The following is a 19657-nucleotide window of genomic DNA, read 5'->3' as shown; positions in this document are numbered from 1 at the left end:
CTAATGTTTTATTGAAAGGTTTTGGTTATCAGGCTTCAGAAATAATTGTTTAAAAAGAGGCCCATTTGTGTTTTTCTTTTCACAAATATTTTTGTAATATGAAGCTATGAATACATTGTGATATTTGTAAGTTTCCGGGGGAAGGAAGACATTTCCCATTTATTAAGACTTTTTGTTGTGTCTTAATAGATTCAAACTTTGTGGCCATGTTTTCCAGTTTTTTGTTTTTTGGCCACACCTCGTGGCTTGCTTGATCATAGTTCCCTAGCCAGGAATTGAACCTGGGTCCCTAGCAGTGAAAACGCTGGGTCCTAACCACTGCACCACCAGGGAATTACCCTTATTTTCTTTTTCAATTGAAAAAATATTAAAGCTTCTGATATTTATTTCTCTGCAAATGGAGAGAAAAATATGAGAATTACTCAATGGACTTTCATCAGTGGCACTGTTAATGCTGGTGTTTGGTAAAGGCATGATAATGTGAGTGGGAGGGTGATGCCAACTTTAAAGAATAAATTGAAAACTGAGGGGAGGCCTTCAAAGTCTCTGAGATAGGGAAGACTTTATTTACATTTTAATCATATTTCTAATTTTTCCCATATACGTTGAAGCATTTACTTATTGAAGTCTGTTCATATATTAATTGAAAGAATTTTCCCCTTCTCAGTCAAATCTACATTTTATTCTTTTGTGGTTTGTCTTTCTCTTTGTGCCAAATCTTTAGATTAAAAATTCTAATTCTCACATTATATGCAACCTAATTTTTAATTAATATATATGAGCAAATGCTTTTCTGTTGTACTGTAGATTGTGTATATTTAGATAAATAGGATTTAAAATTATTTTATATTTTTAATGCAAGCTTAAGGCATTTTATCTGTACAAAAATCATAAATGCTTCATAGTAATATTTAGATAATTTGTTGACTACTGATAAAAGTTCCTAGATAGATGATCAGAAAAATTTCTCTATCAATTAAAAAACTTCAATTTCTACTTTTTCCCCCGCAGGGTTTTGTTTTTTTTCTGTCTAGGACCTCCCTGTAACCTAGACCTGTTTCTGAAACTCAGTGTTATTTTAGGTCATGTTTTGGTACTGTTGACTCTCTGAGAGAAGTGACTATGTCTTTACTTTGTTGCTCATCTTCCCTAAGTTGGAAGACTCAACAATAGCAGAAGTAGAATTCTTGGGATAATCACCCTATAGGTGAATCTTGTAGTACTCCATGTCTCTGGTGAAAGCTACTTTGTTTCTATGGGAAGAAACTTTTACAGTCAAGAATACAAAGGAGGGGTAAGGTTGGATCATTAGTCCTCACTACATTGTCTGTTGCAGTCCAAACCCCTTGAAGACTTCAAAGCTTGTGTTAGGGATGGATCTAACACGGGAGAAAAGCTGTGGGACCATGCTTCCCAGCAGTAGGTCAGAGAAGGAGAGGGTCCTGATCCAGCTAACAGGTTATAGGCAGGGAAGAGAGGCAGTTAATATCTGGAGCCCTCAGAAAGACAAGAAAAGAGATAATTGATGACCAGTGTTTCATGTATACTAAGAAATAGCTTGTTACCCCAATTGTGGAAAACACTACTGTTGATTTTTTTTTTTTTTTTTTTTTGAGGAGGGAAGACGTGTTGGAAGTGGGGTCTGGTTGGGGATAGAGGTTTGGGGGGCAGACATGATCATTTCCTTTGATACTGGAAGGAAAAATGTAAAGTTAGGGTTAGTCATCTTGATGCAGCGTGGTGGGATAGTGTGCCTACTCCCAAGTTGCAGATAACTAGAAATAGCTAATCAACTTTTAGAACACATTCATTTTTAAGTTACTAATGTTTTTCAATTAGTGAATGTGAATTTCAGTGTATGCCTATATATTTTTATAGTAACAGATGATGAAATTTAAAAAATTTATCTTGTTACATATTTCTTATTGAATCTCAGTTATAAATTATAAAAAAGTTGTTTTTCTCAGTTAATCAAAGCTCTGCATTTTCTAGATCTTTTTCAACTTCATTTATCACTTATCTTGGCTTTTAGTTCTTTAGTAAGTCAAATGTGTGTATGGAATTTACCCACCTTTTCCTTTATAAATTCACATTAGGACTGAGAATGAGCTCAGGAAAAGTTAAATCAAAGATGATAATATTCACTGTTGTGTGGAGGCTGAAGAACATTTGATACATAAGTGATTTTATGTTGAACAGATTCTTGTTCACTTACGGATGCTTTACATAATTTTTTAAAATTTGTAATTTAAAGTTACTTTCTAACTTTTTTGAATCACTAAAAATAGATTCTAACCCTAATGTTTACAGTGTATATTAGAAAATAATCATACATATTTCCATTTTAAAACTACCATATTGTATCATATCATATATTTTTCTTTCGGTTCATTACCTGTTAGTTTGTCAACTGTTGTCCTTAATCTTTGGACATTTTTAAAATGTGACTTGACAAGAAGTATCTAACTGGACCAAACATTGTTTGTAATTTTTTTTTATAAGTTTTGATTCTGTACTACCATGATTTAACTTCCTTGCAAGTCATGGGACCTTACTTTGACATCACAGTAACAAACGTTGTAAACTTTATAGAGACCAGTTCTTTACCAAATGGAGTTTTTACTTCTTTAGCTGACATCATTCATTCTAGTAGCATTTGACTACTAACAAAATTTCAACTAATGTTTAGTGTATAAATGTGATATGATTGGTTCCTTTTCTTTTTCTTAGGCGTTTCTTGCCCATCTAGATTATTCTAGGTCTAGAATTTAAGATTGTTTTCTAACATTTATCATAGTGCTTTTATCTGATATTTTCATTTCCAGTTGAATCACCTGATTGTATGTTTTAGTTTCTAATGTTTTATTTGCTTTTGTAAAATATTTTCATAATTTCTTTTCTTGTTACTAATAATGGTAAAATAGCCTGTTTATTTCTTTTAGCACCTTTGGCTTTTATGTCAGTGCAGTATAGATTATCAAAACATCTCCACTGTTTCTAGTTGTTCATTCAGCCTGTCCTATTTTGAAAGAAAGTCATTTTATCAATATTGAAGGTTTTTTCTGTTTTTTGTAATACTGCAAAAGAATATTCCTGATTATACTGTTCATCTTTGGCTTGTGTAAAACAAAGAAAATACTTAAAAATTTCTCCCAGGCTGATTTTTGGAATGTACCTGATGTTATCACTTAAGTTGTATAAAACACAATTTCTACTCTAAAATTGAAAGAAATTTTTGGCATAGCTTTCTTTTCCAGTAGACCAGTTGATGAAGAATGATAGCACACTTTTTCTTTAAAAGATAATTACTAAATTTTGAAACAGCTTTTATAAGGAACTTAGAAACTTTTTCATAGTGTGTTCTGAAATTGAATGTACTGTGGAAACTGTGTGAGTGGAATATTATTCATTCTGTAGAAGAGGTAAAATTCTAGCTCCAAAGAATCAAAGTCCTAATAAATTCATTAACAAGGTGTGTCTTAGAAGATAGTTTCTTCTGTTCCTCTGTTTACTTGTGACCTCTTCTATGTCTTTTTTCCTTCTGAGAAAAATCCCTTGTAATTTTATAGTGTTATTTACCATCTTATTTACTTGTAAGTTATTGGCTCAGATATTTAAAACTAAACAATTTTACAGTTTGCCTCTCTCTTTTTTGGTTAAAGTAGTACAAAATGTCAAAAATTAGAAGGAAGGTCACTGTGGAAAATACCAAGACCATATCTGATAGCACATCCCGAAGACCCAGTGTATTTGAAAGGCTTGGACCCAGCACTGGCAGTACAGCAGAGGTGAGTTGTCACTAGCATAGTCACAGGGGTTCTCTTGAATTACTGTTCTTCAGATCCTTATTTATATCACAAAAGTGAATAGGATGTTGTAGGAATATTGGTTAAATGTGTTTCATAGCAAAGGAGTGAGATGGGCATTAGGGTTTATAGGCCTCTTTTTCCTGATGTTTTCATTATTTGGGGAGTAATGTATCTCAGGTTAGCTGGATTTTTGATAGCATTTATTTTAATTTTGTCCCACTAGCATTTTTTTTCCAGAAATAAATATGACTAAATATGAAATTCACATAGTAATATCTGTCTCTTAGACACAGTGCCGTAACTGGCTGAAGACTGGCAACTGCCTCTATGGAAACACATGTAGATTCGTACATGGCCCTTCACCCCGTGGTAAAGGTTATAGCAGCAATTATAGAAGGTAAATTGAGAACTTTGAATTGTTCCTATGCTATTAGAAGATGGCTGTTGTAATTTTTTTTTTTTTGGCTTTTGTAATTTATCTAATATAAAATTTGAAATACTGCTATATATTTGGTCAGGTTTTCTATTTTGGTGGTAGTCTTATCAGTAGTCAAGATTGACAAGATTATTTTACTTGTTAATTTCAAGATTAATAAAAATGTTTGCTTTAAAATTTATTTGCTTAAAAATTTGTTTTTGTAATATGTGTATGGCTTATTTTCATGCCCTGCTCCCCAGTTATATATGTTAAAATGCTGTTTAAGATGGCAGAATTTCATGGATTTGTTTTTAGTGAGGAGAGACTACTTTCAACTCTTGAAATAGTAAAATTTAAATGGAATATAATTTTTAGCTTTTTAAGATGTTCAAAATTCAAAACTTCATTGCAAAAAATAATATAATGCAAGCTTCATAGGTTAAAATACATTTGCCAAATCTCTTATCACAATATACTGAGGTAGATGAAAGTATGTATTTATATGTGGATAAGTATACTACCTATTTAGAATGTCATTTTGCCTTTAATAAAGGCATGGCTAAATTAGACCTTCCTAATAAAAAATCTTTTATTTTTCTTTCGGCTCCCTCATGATGATTTTGTTACGGTGTTTAAAGATGTCACATACATAAAGATTGTCACAAGAGTTTAAATTTAAACCAATTTAAACTCGATTGGTAAACAACTAATTTACCTAGTCTTAAAATTGGATGTGCTGATTGCTTTGGTTTCAGCATCAGTATAAAAACTGCACATTAACCTTTGGAGGTGTGTTTTTTAATTGGGTGAATTTTTGTGTATGTGTACTGAGTTTGAAGTTTAATACAATTTAAAATTCACCATAACATTAGCTGATTTTCTGTTCCCTTAAATGTACATTTTAGTTTACTTGTGATGCTGAATACTCTGTTTTATTTGTATTTAGATTATCATCTGTCCTTTCTGTCAATGTGGGAAAATTAATCTTTATAAGTTTAATATGTATAAGTAAATACATACCTGGGGAAACTGTTACAGTAATTTTAATGTCTTGCTTATATTACTGTATTTTTAGTACATGCTTTATTTCATCTTTGACTTTTATTATCAACTTACTCAGAATTTTTATACAAGTGGTTGTAAGGAAAATGGGCACAGAAATTTGTCTAAAATGGAAAAAAGTAGTGTCATTACTAGATATAGAATAAAGGATTTCTGTTATAATTTTGCTATTTTGTGCATTTTTCCCCTGATAACTTTCTTTCTATTTGTGTATTTTCCCTTTTTTTGTAAGGAAGGAAGAAAAATATAGTTCATAATGTGATTCAAAGATGAAAAGAAAAGCATTGTGTTTCAGAAATACTTGTTTAGTCACAAATGATTTAAGGCACTGAGCATTTACTATATGTGGAGAATTCTGTTAGGTACTATTTAGGATAGAAACAAGTTATCATAAACTGTCTTATTATATAAAGGAAACTAGGGTACATAAAATTGACATGTGCATCATAATTATAATTTAAAGCAGTTAAGTGCTGGTTCTTAATAAGAAATTCCATTTACCAGTTCAGCTTTAACTGTTAAAACATTTAATATAGATCTATATAATGTGCATGTAAATGTAAATGTTAGGAGATCCCTTAAAAAGAATTGACTAAAATTATTTTTTCACTAACCATGTGATTTGTATTAGTGATTGATAAAGGAGTTGATTGATCAACTATTACTTGAAATAGATGTGAATATTTATGTAATTTGTTTATATCTTTTAAAAATATTATATACAGTATTCTTTGGTGGCTAAAGAGGGCCATAGCATTTCTTAATAATTCTTGCCCTCTTTTACTGGTGCTCTAGGAATATTTTTTAAGGCAGTATGTTTTCTGTCTCTACTTTTGTTTTTCTTCTTAGTGATGGTGTGAAAATGATTGAACAGCCATTTATCAAATGGCTAGTATAAATTATGAAGCTTTACCAGTATTGAATATTAATATGTGTATTTTCCCTAAATAAAACCAGTCCATAGCAAAGTATAAAAAGTATAAAATTCAAATCTTACTTTGAATTTTTCAACTGCTTTTTATTCTGAAATAATTTCAAATTTAAGAACAATTAAGAATAACATTAATTAACATTAACATTAAATAACATTAAAAATATAGGAATATTTGCTTTGATTCTTGAGATGCATAAAATATTTTCATAGTTGATGTTGCATCCAGCCACATACATGTGTAAATAATATTGTTGTTTCTAGATTAATTTTGCTGTTTGCTTTCAAATATAACTAGTATATTTGTGTGATTAATAGGAAAACAAACTGTTAATGACAACTTCCTTTCTCTCAGCTCATGTATAGTTCCTTATTACTATCACCAGCACCTGCCACCCCATGGAATTTTAATGTATGCATTTTGATTGGTATTGGGAGAAAACTTGTAAGTGATGCTCATATTTTTTATATATTAATGTTTAAGCTGAAATTTACTTTTCTGAACTTTAGTAGTCATGGATAGTAGAAAAATTAGAGTTTTGTAGGGTTGTTTCTATAAATATATTCCTATGAAATGTTATATAAATACAGATTTTTGTTATTTTGTTTTTTTGTTTTGTTTTTGTTTTTTTGGTTTAAAGGTCACCAGAAAGACCTACAGGGGATCTTAGAGAAAGAATGAAGAACAAGCGCCAAGATGTGGACTCTGAGTCCCAGAAACGAAATACAGAGGAGTCATCCTCACCTGTTAGGGTAGGAATGAATTTCCTGAAACAAAGTTAAATTTTAGCAGTGATTTATTATATATGTTCTATTTTAAATATTAGCTTATGTGCTAAATATATGGTAAGTGTGTAATATTACATTATAATGTTCTATTTGGATAATGTAGTTTAGAGGAAAAAAGTCCTCTGGGAAAATTCATAATTTCACCATTTTAGTTCTTGGTTAAGATGATGGGAACTGGTTGGCAGAGCGCCAGCTGCACCTCATAGGATTTCTGTACCTTGGTGGACATCATGAATATCTAAATGTATTCTTAAGTTTTCAGAATGTAGCCAGCCATCAATTCCTGCCTACTTCCAAGAAAGACTGAAAAGGCTTGCAGTAAAACACTTTTAAATTAAAACAATGAAGGCAAGGCATGGTGGTGGCAGAAACTGAACTATGATCACAGAATTTAGTGTGAATTTCCTGCCAGTGAAATGAAAAGAGAGCACAGTTTATGATGTAGTTTATTGATTAAAAGAAAATACAGATATTTGTCAGGAATGGAAATTTCCCAGAAGTAAATATTTTTAAAAGAAATATATCATGCTCTTGTGTGTGCATTTGAAACAAATTTATAGAGATACAGTTCACCCATTTAAAGTGTACACTTGGGTAGTTTTTCATAAATTCATAAGAGTCCTATATCCATTACCACAGTCAGTTTTAGAACAATTTCATCACCCCAGAAAGAAAACCCCATACCCTTTAGTGATCATTTCCCTGGCCCCTCAACTGACCACCAGCCTTAGGCAACCACTGTTCCAGTTAGACTGTCACATAGATGTGCCTGTTCTGGTTATTTCATATAGAGTCATACTGTATGTGGGGTTTTTGGTAACTGGCTTCTTTGACTTAGCATAGTGTTTTCAAGGTTCATGTCAGCTTATGGGATGTAGCAGTATTTCATTCTTTGTTTTTGCCAAACAACGTTCCATTGTATTGATACATCACGTTCTGTGTATCCATTCATTCAGTTCAGTTCAGTTCAGTTGCTCAGTCGTGTCCGACTCTTTGCGACCCCATGAATGGCAGCATGCCAGGCCTCCCTGTCCATCACCAACTCCTGGAGTTCACTCAGACTCACATCCATCGAGTCAGTGATGCCATCCAGCCATCTCATCCTCTGTCGTCCCCTTCTCCTCCTGCTGCCAGTCCCTCCCAGCATCAGAGTCTTTTCCAGTGAGTCAACTCTTCTCATGAGGTGGTCAAAGTACTGGAGTTTCAGCTTTAGAATCGTTCCTTCCAAAGAAATCCCAGGACTGATCTCCTTCAGAATGGACTGGTTGGATCTCCTTGAGGTCCAAGGGACTCTCAAGAGTCTTCTCCAACACCACAGTTCAAAAGCATCAGTTCTTTGGCGCTCAGCCTTCTTCACAGTCCAACTCTCACATCCATACATGACCACTGGAAAAACCACAGCCTTGACTAGACGGACCTTTGTTGGCAAAGTAATGTCTTTGCTTTTCAGTATGCTATCTAGGTTGGTCATAACTTTCCTTCCAAGGAGTAAGCATCTTTTAATTTCATGGCTGCAGTCACCATCTGCAGTGATTTTGGAGCCTAAAAATATAAAGTCTGACCCTGTTTTCACTGTTTCCCCATCTATTTCCCATGAAGTGATGGGACTAGATGCCATGATCTTCGTTTTCTGAATGTTGAGCTTTAAGCCAACTTTTTCACTCTCCACTTTCACTTTCATCAAGAGGCTTTTTAGTTCCTCTTCACTTTTTGCCATAAGGGTGGTGTCATCTGCATATCTGAGGTTATTGATACTTCTCCCAGCAATCTTGATTCCAGCTTGTGCTTCTTCCGGCCCAGCGTTTCTCATGATGTACTCTGCATATAAGTTAAAAAAACAGGGTGACAATATACAGCCTTGACATACTCCTTTTCCTATTTGGAACCAGTCTGTTGTTCCATGTCCAGTTCTAACTGTTGCTTCTGACCTGCATACAGATTTCTCAAGAGGCAGGTCAGGTGGTCTGGTATTCCATCTCTTTCAGAATTTTCCACAGTTTATTGTGATCCACACAGTCAAAGGCTTTGGCATAGTCAATAAAGCAGAAATAGATGTTTTTCTGGAACACTCTTCCTTTTTCCATGATCTAACGGATGTTGGCAATTTGATCTCTGGTTCCTCTGCCTTTTCTAAAACCAGCTTGAACATCAGGAAGTTCACCATTCAAGTATTGCTGAAGCCTGGCTTGGAGAGTTTTGAGCATTATTTTACTAGCGTGTGAGATGAGTGCATGTGAGGTTGGTGAATATTTGGGTTATTTCTGCATTTTGGCTGTTACGAATAACGCTGTTATGAACATTGGTATACAGGTTTTTGCGTGGCCATGTGTTTTCATTTCTCTTGAGTTTATGTGTGGGAGTGAGATTGCTGAGTCATATGGTAACTATATTTAATCTTTCAAGGAATTGCTGGGATGTTTTCCAAAGCAGCTGCACTATTTAAAATCCTTAGAGTAGTGTGTGAGATTTCTAATACTCCACATCCTTGCCAACATTTGTTATCCTACTTTTTGATATAGCTGTTTTATTGGTAATGTCATGTGGTTTTGACTTACTTTTCTCTGATTGCTAGTGATGTTGAGTATCTTCTTGTGTGCTTATTGGCCATTTGTTTATCTTCTTTGGAGAAATGTTCAGATCCTGGGTCCATTTTTAGATTGGGTTATCTTTTTATTGTTGATTTGTAAGAATTCTTTATGTATTTTGGATCCAAGTCCCTTATATATACAGTTGGCAGAAATATTCTTCTATGGATTGTGTTTTCATGTTCTTGATGGTGTCCTTTAAAACACAAATGTTTTTAATTTGATGAAATCCAGTTTATATTTTTGTTGTTACTTCTGCTTTTGGTGTCATATTTAAGAAACTGTTGTCTGATTCAAGATCAGAAAGATTTATGCTTGTTTTCTTCAAAGAATCTTAGAGCTTTAGTTCTTGCATTTAAATCTTTGACCCATTTTGAGTTAATTTTTAATGGGTTGACCAAAAAGTTCGTTCAGGTTTTTCCAGAGGTGTTATGGAAAAACACAAGCTTACTTTTTGGCCAGTCCTTTTTTTATGGTGTGAGAGAAGGGCTCAACCTCATTCTTTTGCATGTGGATATCTGGTTGTCTCATTATAGCCTTTTTATGAAAGTTACTGAATTGTTTGAGCAACAACCTCTTTGATAGTTTTAGAAATATAGAAGCTTTCTTATGGCTGTTTTGATCCTGAAAAAAAAAGCTGTGTCACAATTTTATATTGTAGCTTGTAAAGACTTATCTTTGGGGACTTGAATACAGTCTTAAGTATGTAGTTTTCTAATGTCTGATGTGATATGTTAAGCCCTTTTAGAAATCTCACATGGTAGTTCTCGGCTGGTGATATGTATCAGAATTCTTTTGGAGGAGAGATGGTCTCTTTCAAAACACACATGCAGATACTCTACCCTTTTTTTTTTTTTTTTTGATACTCTACCCTTAATCTACTGAATCAGAATTTCTGGGTAGGAGCTGAGCAAGCATGTGTATTACATATTTAAGGGACTTGGATCCAAAATATATAAAGAATAATGAAATGTATCAGGATAATGAGTGGACACCGTGGTTTGCTGGTAAATGTTTGACAACCACTCAGAAAAAAAAAATTGTAGGATTTACCAGTTTCTTTGGTGTACATACTCCCATCATGGTTAGTTTCAAGCTACTAAAATGGTATCACTGAGTACAGAGTTGGAAAGTGTGGGAATACACACACACACACACACACACACACACACAAAACCACAAAAGAAACTATAGTAAAATATTTAGAAAGTGAGTTTTGAGTAATTATTGCCTTTGTTTTTAATATTACTTAATTGTTAGTTTATATGATTTAATTTTTAATTACAGCTTGTGCATTTTCTAAAAATTTAACAGTTGCCTCTTATGAATCAGTGTGAGCTGGCTCTAGCATACCATTAGCTGGATTGTACTTAATGTAAAAGGCAGACATCTAGAATTCATATTCTGAACACATTACTTTAGGAATTATTATTTAATGCTACTGTCATTTTTCTTATCTGTAAAACGGAGGTGATATCCATATTATTGTGTTACTGTGAAGAAAATATATGTAAATCAAGTAACATGACTGACTATGATGACAGCTTAATAAATGGTATGTTCTTGTATAAGAATAGCTCCTTAGGTTTTTCTCTCTATTATAGTTTGAGGCTGTTAATAGAAGATGAATATAGACATTGAAGATTTAGGTTTTTAACAGATACCTAAATGTAAGTAGTTATTGATCATAAAAGTTTATATGTTCATATCATTTTAGTAGACAGCAAAGTTGCTATTTTGTTAAGAAATTCAAAGCCTGATTCTCCCTTTTCCTTGATGAGAAAGCCCTCAAAGACACTGAGCTTCATGTACACCTAAGGGATAAAGTCTCAAGATTCACAAGTAGTCAGGTTTTAGGGAATTCATTATTCAAATTTAGAGAAAACTGTTAATAAGTTAGGATGCCAGGTATTAATTATATTGAGTTACATATCTGGCATGAAAACAGGTGTTGATCATTTCTGTGATACATTCCCTATTGTAACATGTATGACTCTTGATCTTCACGTGATGAATTTCTGTGGGCAAATCAGATGTAGTTTAGGTGGGGGCAACTATAGCAGATAACATAGCGTAACTAAGATAGCATGTGTGTGGTTTTCCACAAACTAACTGTGAGTCCACTGTTTCTCTGTCACTGGTCTCAACTCCAATGTGTCTGAATTAGGAGGTTGACACACCCTGATTTTGTGGAGAGACAAATTCATAGACTCTAATTCTATAGAGTGTGGTAGTGTTAGAAAGATGAGCAAAGCTCACAATGGAGGGGAAAAAATAACTGCCCGGGGAAGCAGAGTACACTTCAGAGAGAAGTGACATTTGCAATGGGTATTGAAGAATAGATGGAGGGGAGAGGTGAAAGTCTAGGAAGAGGAAGAAAACCAACACGTTATAACAATATGGGGTTTTAGAGGACTGGTGTGTTTGAGAACCTGTGAAACTGAATTGCATGCGTATGTGAGATGAGGGCTGACGAGATCTATCTTGTTTACCAATTCTCCTCCATACCCTGGAACTAGTAAGGTCACTTATTAAATGAATGAAAAGTCATTCTAATGTGTAGCCAGTGTTGAGAACTCCTGATGACCTAAAATGTAGCTAGTCTAAATTGAGATATGCTGTTAAGTATAAAAAACATACTGAATTTCAAAGACTTAGTATGAAAAGAAAGTCAAATATCTTGTTAATAACTTTTATGTTGGTTGTGTGTTGGCAGTATTTTGGACATATTGGCTGGTCTGGGTGATCTAAACCAAACTTGATATAATGGAACTGAATTTAACATGGTGAGAGGCTTATACGAGATAGAGCAGGTAGGATTTGATGACTAACAGAATGAGTGGAAGGAAGCTGTTAAGTGTAACTACAGGCTTTCCATGCCATTAACCAAGATGGAAATGAGAGAAAATTGCTTTCTGGCTCTTTTGTACACTCTGCTCATAGCATCATGGACAACTATTTTTTGACACTGTTTTCTGTATTTGCGCAGACACTGTTATGTGATTTTAGAACATTTATGAAATAATATGTGTATTCTTACGGTGCTGGAAACTTTCACCCAATCTGTACAGCTTTCCAGATGCCGTAGTTGAATTGTGTTTTCTCTAACAGAGGTTTGTTATTTTATGTAATTCGAAAACAAAGATAAATAGCTTTGAAAGCCAAATTCTGTTGTAGAGTCAGGAGGAATATTTAAGCATTTGTTGATGATTAAGGCATGCATTGAGAACTGATTTCTAACGTGAAGTTTTCTATCTCTGGGATCTGTACCTCCCAGAATGTATACAGAATCATTAGTTTTGCTTCATAGTCCCCCACACAGTTCATTCCTGTTCCCCATTGCCATCCCCTCATCACCTAAAAAAATTTCCTTCTTGTTTTTCTGCATCTTGGTGCATCTGCCTAGATGAAAAAGAAGTCGCACTGACTAAGGAAGAGCATAAGACTAGATCTGTTACAAAAAGCTGACTCATGTAGTGGAGGACTTTGAGTCACAAAGGGTAATTAAAGTTTTATATCTATTCTTAAGTAAGTGTCTTGGCCTTGCTTTTCATCTTTAGAATAAAGATACCTGCACCAATATGTCACAAGTTATAGTGAGAACATAACTATAACTGCATATATGTGAAAGTTCTTTGGAATTTACATACATGTGAAAATTCTCTGGAAAGAATAAAGCACAGTAAATGTAAAACAGGAAGAGTAGAGAGTCATCAAATTAAAAATTTGAGAAGTGAATCTATAGGATTAAGTAGAATGGGTGAGTAGTCTTATTTATTTCAAAGGAAAAGGTTTAGAAGAGAAGGATAAGGGTATAAGTGGAAATACAGTATAAACCACCTGGAGCCTCTTGATGAAAGTGAAAGAGGAGAGTGAAAAAGTTGGCTTAAAACTCAACATTCAAAAAACTTTAAAATCATGGCATCTGGTCCCATCACTTCATGGCAAATAGATGGGGAAACAATGAAGCAGTGAGAGACTTTATTTGGGGTGGGGTGGGGGGCTCCAGAATCACTGCAGATGGTGATTGCAGCCATGAAATAGACTCTTGCCCCTTGGAAGGAAAGTTATGACCAACCTAGACAGCATATTAAAAAGCAGAGACATTACTTTGCCGACAAAGGTCTGTCTAGTCAAGGCTATGGTTTTTCCAGTGATCATGTATAGATGTGAGAGTTGGACTATAAAGAAAGCTGAGCGCCAAAGAACTGATGCTTTTGAACTGTGGTGTTGGAGAAGACTCTTGAGAGTCCCTTGGACTGCAAGGAGATCCAACCAGTCCATCCTAAAGGAAATTGGTCCTGAATATTCATTGGAAGAATTGATGCTGAAGCTGAAGCTCCAATACTTTGGCCACCTGATGCAAAGAACTGATTCATTTGAAAAGACCCTGATGCTGGGAAAGACTGAAGGTAGGAGGAGAAGGGGATGACAGAGGATGAGATGGTTGGATGACATCACGGACTCAATGGACATGAGTTGGAGCAAGCTCCAGGAATTGCTGATGGACAGGGAGGCCTGGCTGCAGTCCATGGGGTCACAAAGAGTCAGACAATACTGAGCAGCTGAACTGAAGACTTTGATAATGTATAGTACAGGAATGATTATGGTAATTTTTAAGTGTAGATAAAAACGTTTATTTTATATAAAAAATTAGTATGTTTTTTAGTCTTGCATGATCTGCAAATACTTCTTTGATAGCATTAAAAGGAGTTCCAGTTAGCAAACCTTGGTGTAAAACAACCATTTGTTTTGTTCATGTATTCTGTCAGGAAATCAGAAAGGATACAGTAAGCATGACTTACCTCTTCCTTTATGTCTGTAACCTCAGTAAAGTACTAGAATGCTGGAGGTGGGAGTCATTTGGAAGTTTCTGTACCCACATGTCTGGTTGTGGATGCTGGTAGTCAGCTGGTGTCTTTAGTTTCCATGTGGGCCTATTTGTATTGGTAGCACAGGGTTTTTCGCTGATGGCTGCTGCTGCTACTGCTGCTAAGTCACTTCAGTCTTGTCCGACTCTGTGCGACCCCAGAGACGGCAGCCCACCAGGCTCCCCCGTCCCTGGGATTCTCCAGGCAAGAGCACTGGAGTGGGTTTTCATTTCCTTCTCCAGTGCATGAAAGTGAAAAGTGAAAGTGAAGTCGCTCAGTCGTGTCTGACCCTCAGCGACCCCATGGACTGCAGCCTTCCAGGCTCCTCATCCATGGGGTTTTCCAGGCAAGAGTACTGGAGTGGGGTGCCATTGCCCTCTCTGATGGCTAGGAGAGAGCAAAAATCTGGGTGCTAGGTGTGCTTGTTCCTGCTGGATTGGTCTTCCTTTTAGGCCCTCTCAGCTGACAGAGCAAAGAAATACATGTGTGTATACTAACTGATTTATATCCATATATCTATAAATATTACTAGTAACAGTCTTTATCTGTATTGAGCTAAACATGAGTTCTTATTGATGTCTCTGACTTAATCTAAGACTGCTCAGATCAGAGATCAGATCAGATCAGTCGCTCAGTCATGTCAGGCTCTTTGCTACCCCATGAATTGCAGCACGCCAGGCCTCCCTGTCCATCACCAACTCCCGGAGTTCACTCAGACTCATGTCCATCGAGTCAGCGATGCCATCCAGCCATCTCATCCTCTGTCGTCCCCTTCTCCTCCTGCCCCCAATCCCTCCCAGCATCCCAGTCTTTTCCAATGAGTCAACTCTTCTCATGAGGTGGCCAAAGTACTGGAGTTTCAGCTTTAGCATCATTCCCTCCAAAGAAATCCCAGGGCTGATCTCCTTCAGAATGGACTGGTTGGATCTCCTTGCAGTCCAAGGGACTCTCAAGAGTCTTCTCCAACACCACAGTTCAAAAGCATCAATTCTTGGGTGCTCAGCCTTCTTCACAGTCCAAAAGACTGCTACTATTCTTTTATTCTTTTTTTTTTTTTGCTCAAATGTTCCTTCCTTAGCTTGTGGGAGGTCTTGGTATTAGATCCTGAGCTCTTAAAAAGTTTGCTGTGAATAATTTGCAAAGAATAAAATGTATTTATTTAAAGTGTACCATTTGAGTCTTGTCAAATGTACACAGCTGTATAACCACCACCACAGTCAAGATATGAGCATTTCCATCAACTCCAGAACCTATCTTCATGTCCTTTTAGAGTCAGTTTCCTCCCAAACCAGGCTCCTGACAACCTCTGGTCTCTCATTATATGGAGTCAGATGTTATATATTCTTGTATCTTGGTTCCTTTAGCATAATACTTTCGAAATGCAGCCATGTTGTAGTTTGTGTCAACAGTTTATTCCTTTTATTGTGGACTGGTGTCCTATTATACGGATGTAATGGGACAAATGGATAAACAGAATTTGTTTATCCATTCCCCAGTTGATGGATACTTAAGAGTTGTTTTCTAGTTTTTGGCTATTATGAATAAAGCTTCTATTAACATTTGTGTACAGGTCTTTGTGTGGATGTATGTTTTCTGTGGGTAAATACCTAAAAGTGGAATTGCTGAGTCTTACGTCATGTGTACTTTTAGCTTTATAAGAAACTGCCAGATAGTTTTCCCTAATGGTTATTTCATTTTACATCTCAGCCCGTAGTGTATGGGAGTTTCAGTTGCTCTACATTTTGGCCAACACTTGACATTGTTCTGCTAGGTATCTAGTGGTTTTAATCTGCATTTCTCTGTGTTTAGTGATGTTGAGCATCTTTTCATGTGTTTATTGCCTTTTTTTTGGTGAAGTGTCTGTTTCCATCTTTTGCTTATAAGTTGTGCTGTTTGTCTTATACAGATTTATGGTTCTTATATGTTTTGAATAACACCAGTCATATGGAAGATATATGTACTGCAAATATATTTCCTGGTACGTGTGTGTGTATGTGCACTCAGTTGTGTCTGACTCTCTGCCTGACTCCACCACTAGGCTCCTCTGTCCATGGAATTTTCCAGACAAGAATACTGCAGCAGGTTGCTGTATCTTTCTCCAGGGGATCTTCCTTACTCAGGGGTGGAACTCAAGTCTCTTGTGTCTTCTGCATTAGCAGGCGGGTTCTTTCCCAGCTGAGCAACCAAGGGAGCTGTTTCCCAGTATTGTGACTTGGTTTTTCATTTCCTTGGTCGTGTCTTTTAAGATATCTTTTAATTTTGATGAAGTCCAATTATTAATATATCCTGCCGTATATTGACACAGCTTCAGTAGTCCTTGATAGTTTCTTTGTTTCTGTTAAGATGTTTGCAGCTCATTTTGTGTATTTTATACCCTCTGTTCAGTCAGCCATTTTCCCCTATAGTCCAGGTTCTTTTATTGGGGGACGGTATTTCAGGACCACTACTTGGAAACCACTAACTTAGTCATTTTTTAGGACTTTTCATTGCATTTCAACTGAGAAGTACAAAAGTACAAGTACTTTTTAAAAGTACTCTTTAAAAACTTGCAAACAAGCACAAATTCAAATAATTCAAATTTAGAATTGAAAGGCTTTTACCTAATTCTTTGATTTTATAGTTGTATCACTTTTGTGCTAAAGATTTTAGTCGCTGCTGACATTCATTTGCATTATCTTACTTTTTAATAGTTACAGAATAATTAACAATAGTGTTACTAATAATACGATTACTTAGAACAGTTTAAGATCTTTGTAGTTCTTAGACTATAACCCATGGGGGAAATATCTGTGAAATTGATGTTAGGGATGCTGTGCTTAGTCACTCAGTAGTGTCTGACTCTTTGCGACCCCATGGACTGTAGCCTGATAAGGCTCCTCTGTCCATGGGAATTTTTCTGGCAAGAATACTGGAGTGGGTTGCCATGTCCTCCTCCAGGGGATCTTCCCAACCCAGGTATCCAACCCAGGTCTTTCGCATTGCAGGCAGATTCTTTACCATCTGAATCACCAGGAAAGCCTAAGAATACTGGTGTGGGTAGCCTATCCCTTCTCCAGGGGATCTTCCTGCCCCATGAATTTGTTAGGGATAGATAGTCAGATTATTGTATTTTTAAAAAATTAATTTTCATTAACTTACAGTGTGTTTCTGCTGTACAGCAAAGTGCAAATTATTGTATTTTAAGTCACTTGAGCAGTCTGTGTGGTTAAACCACAAATATGATGTGGTTGAGTTGATTCATTACAGTTTGATTTTAGTTTTAGGGTTTTTTTAAATTTTGTTAAATATGTAGAACATTTCCGTGGTTTCAAAGTTATGAGACTGATTCCTACTGCTCTAATGAGGACCTCATGGTTTCACAGTTAAATCTACAGAATGGGTTACATTCAGAAAAATCTACCTTTTATCTTCTTGATCTCTCTACTTGTTTCTCTATAGGTAACCTAGAAACTAAATGATTGGATTATCCTGCCACTTCAGTATACCAACATACATACACACACATATACCTGACTATTTGCAAGTGACATGGTAGTATATATAGAAAACCCTAAAGATCCATCAGAAAGCCGTTAGAACTAATGAACAAATTCAGTAAAGTTGCAGGATATGAGTATACAGAAATCTGTAGCATTTCTATACACTAATGATCTATTAGAGAAATTAAAAACCTATTTACAGCTGGATCACAAAGATTAAAATACATAGAAATAAATCTAACCAGGGAAGTAAAAGATCTATACACTGAAAACTGTTAAGACATTGATGAAAGGAATTGAAGACAACACAAATGGAAAGATACATTGTACTCATGGATTGGAAGAATTAGTATTCTTAAAATACCTGTGCTATTCAAAGCAACCCACAGATTTGTTGATTCTTTCTACATAGACAGTCATGTCATCTGTGAACAAAGACACATATTTTTTCCTTCTCAATCTGTATACTTTCTTTCTTTTATTGCATTAGCTAGGACTTCCATTATGATGGGGAAAAGACATGGTGAGAGAAACATGTTAGCAATCCTACTGGAAGAAAACTTCTCACCATTAAATATAATGGTAACTGTAGGCTCTGTATAGATGTTCTTTATCAAGTTGAAGAAGTTCCCTTTTTAGTTTGCTAAGGATTTTTAATCACAAATGTGAGTGTTGCATTTTGTCAAATACCTTTTATGTTTATTGATATGATCATGTCATCTTTTCTTTTCTTTCTTATTAGTCTGTTAATGTGATGGATTACCTTGATTGATTTTTGAATGTTGAACCACCCTTGCATATCTGGTATAAATCTCACTTGGTTGTGGTGTATAATTATTTTTACATGTTGTTGGATTTTATTTGCTTATATTTTGCTAATATGTTTAGGGTTTTTACATTGATGTCCATGAGAAATAATTGTGTGTTTTTGTTGTTGTTGTTGTTATGTCTTCATCTGGTTTTGGTATCAAATACTTAGATACTAATGCTATCCTTAGAATAATTCAGAAAGTATTCCCTTTGCTTCTGTCTTCTGGAAGAGATTGTAGAGAATTGGTATAATTTCTTTCTTAAATGCTTGATGGAATTCACACATGAATCCGTATGGGTTTGGTGCTTTAGGTTTTGAAAGATTTACTATTAACTCAGTTTCTTTAATAGATATAATTCTGTTCAGATTGTTTATGGTTGACGTGTGTGTTTTGGCAGATTATGTCTTTCAAGTAATTAGTCCATTTCGTCTAGGTTATCAGATTTGTGGGCATAGCATTGTTTATAGTATTGCTTTATTCTTTAAATATCCTTGGAATCTGTATTGATGTCTCTTTTTGTTTCTGATGTTGGTAATTTTTCTCTTCTTTTTTTCTTAGCTTGTATAGAAACTTGGATCTTTTCAAAGAAATGACTTTGGTTGATTTTTTTTTTCCCCATTGATTTCCTATATTCATTGTTACTGATTTTTGCTCTACTTGTTGTTTTTCTTCTACTTTAGATTTCAGTTGCTCTTTTTCTAGTTTTCTAAGGTAGAAACTTAGATTATTGATTTTAGAACTTTCTTCATTTCTACTATATGAATTCAATGCTATAAATTTCTCTCAACAGTTTTCACTTCATTACACAAATTTAGAGAAATTGAATTGTATTTTCATTTAGTTTGAAATATTTTGAATTTTCTCTTGAGATTTCTTCTTTGACCCATGTGTTAAGTAGAAG

The 19657-nt window shown here is 35.0% G+C and overlaps 1 protein-coding gene across 18 annotated transcripts in view; it reads left to right on the top strand.

The window, feature by feature from the left end:
* The window catches only part of ZC3H13 (zinc finger CCCH-type containing 13), a 103711-nt gene that overhangs the window by 2356 nt on the left and 81698 nt on the right, over positions 1–19657 (top strand). For 11 of the 18 annotated variants that reach the window (XM_086328927.1, XM_086328925.1, XM_086328922.1 and 8 more), the window contains exons 2-4: positions 3663–3788; positions 4097–4206; positions 6862–6973. The exons of 2 other annotated variants lie outside the window; for them this stretch is intronic. In XM_086328927.1, the coding sequence (XP_086185053.1) occupies positions 3672–3788; positions 4097–4206; positions 6862–6973 (339 nt within the window). In that variant the 5' untranslated portion in view covers positions 3663–3671. Of the gene's footprint in view, positions 1–3636; positions 3789–4096; positions 4207–6861; positions 6974–19657 lie in introns of all 18 variants that reach the window. 5 more of the 18 variants (XM_086328926.1, XM_086328923.1, XM_086328917.1 and 2 more) reach the window with 2 other exon arrangements.

The sequence above is a fragment of the Bos grunniens genome, chromosome 12 (assembly GCF_055505025.1).
Source record: "Bos grunniens cultivar Pamir isolate PY7600 chromosome 12, Bosgru_T2T1.0, whole genome shotgun sequence".
Lineage (NCBI taxonomy): Eukaryota > Metazoa > Chordata > Mammalia > Artiodactyla > Bovidae > Bos > Bos grunniens.
This window is presented reverse-complemented; position numbering and strand designations above follow the sequence as displayed.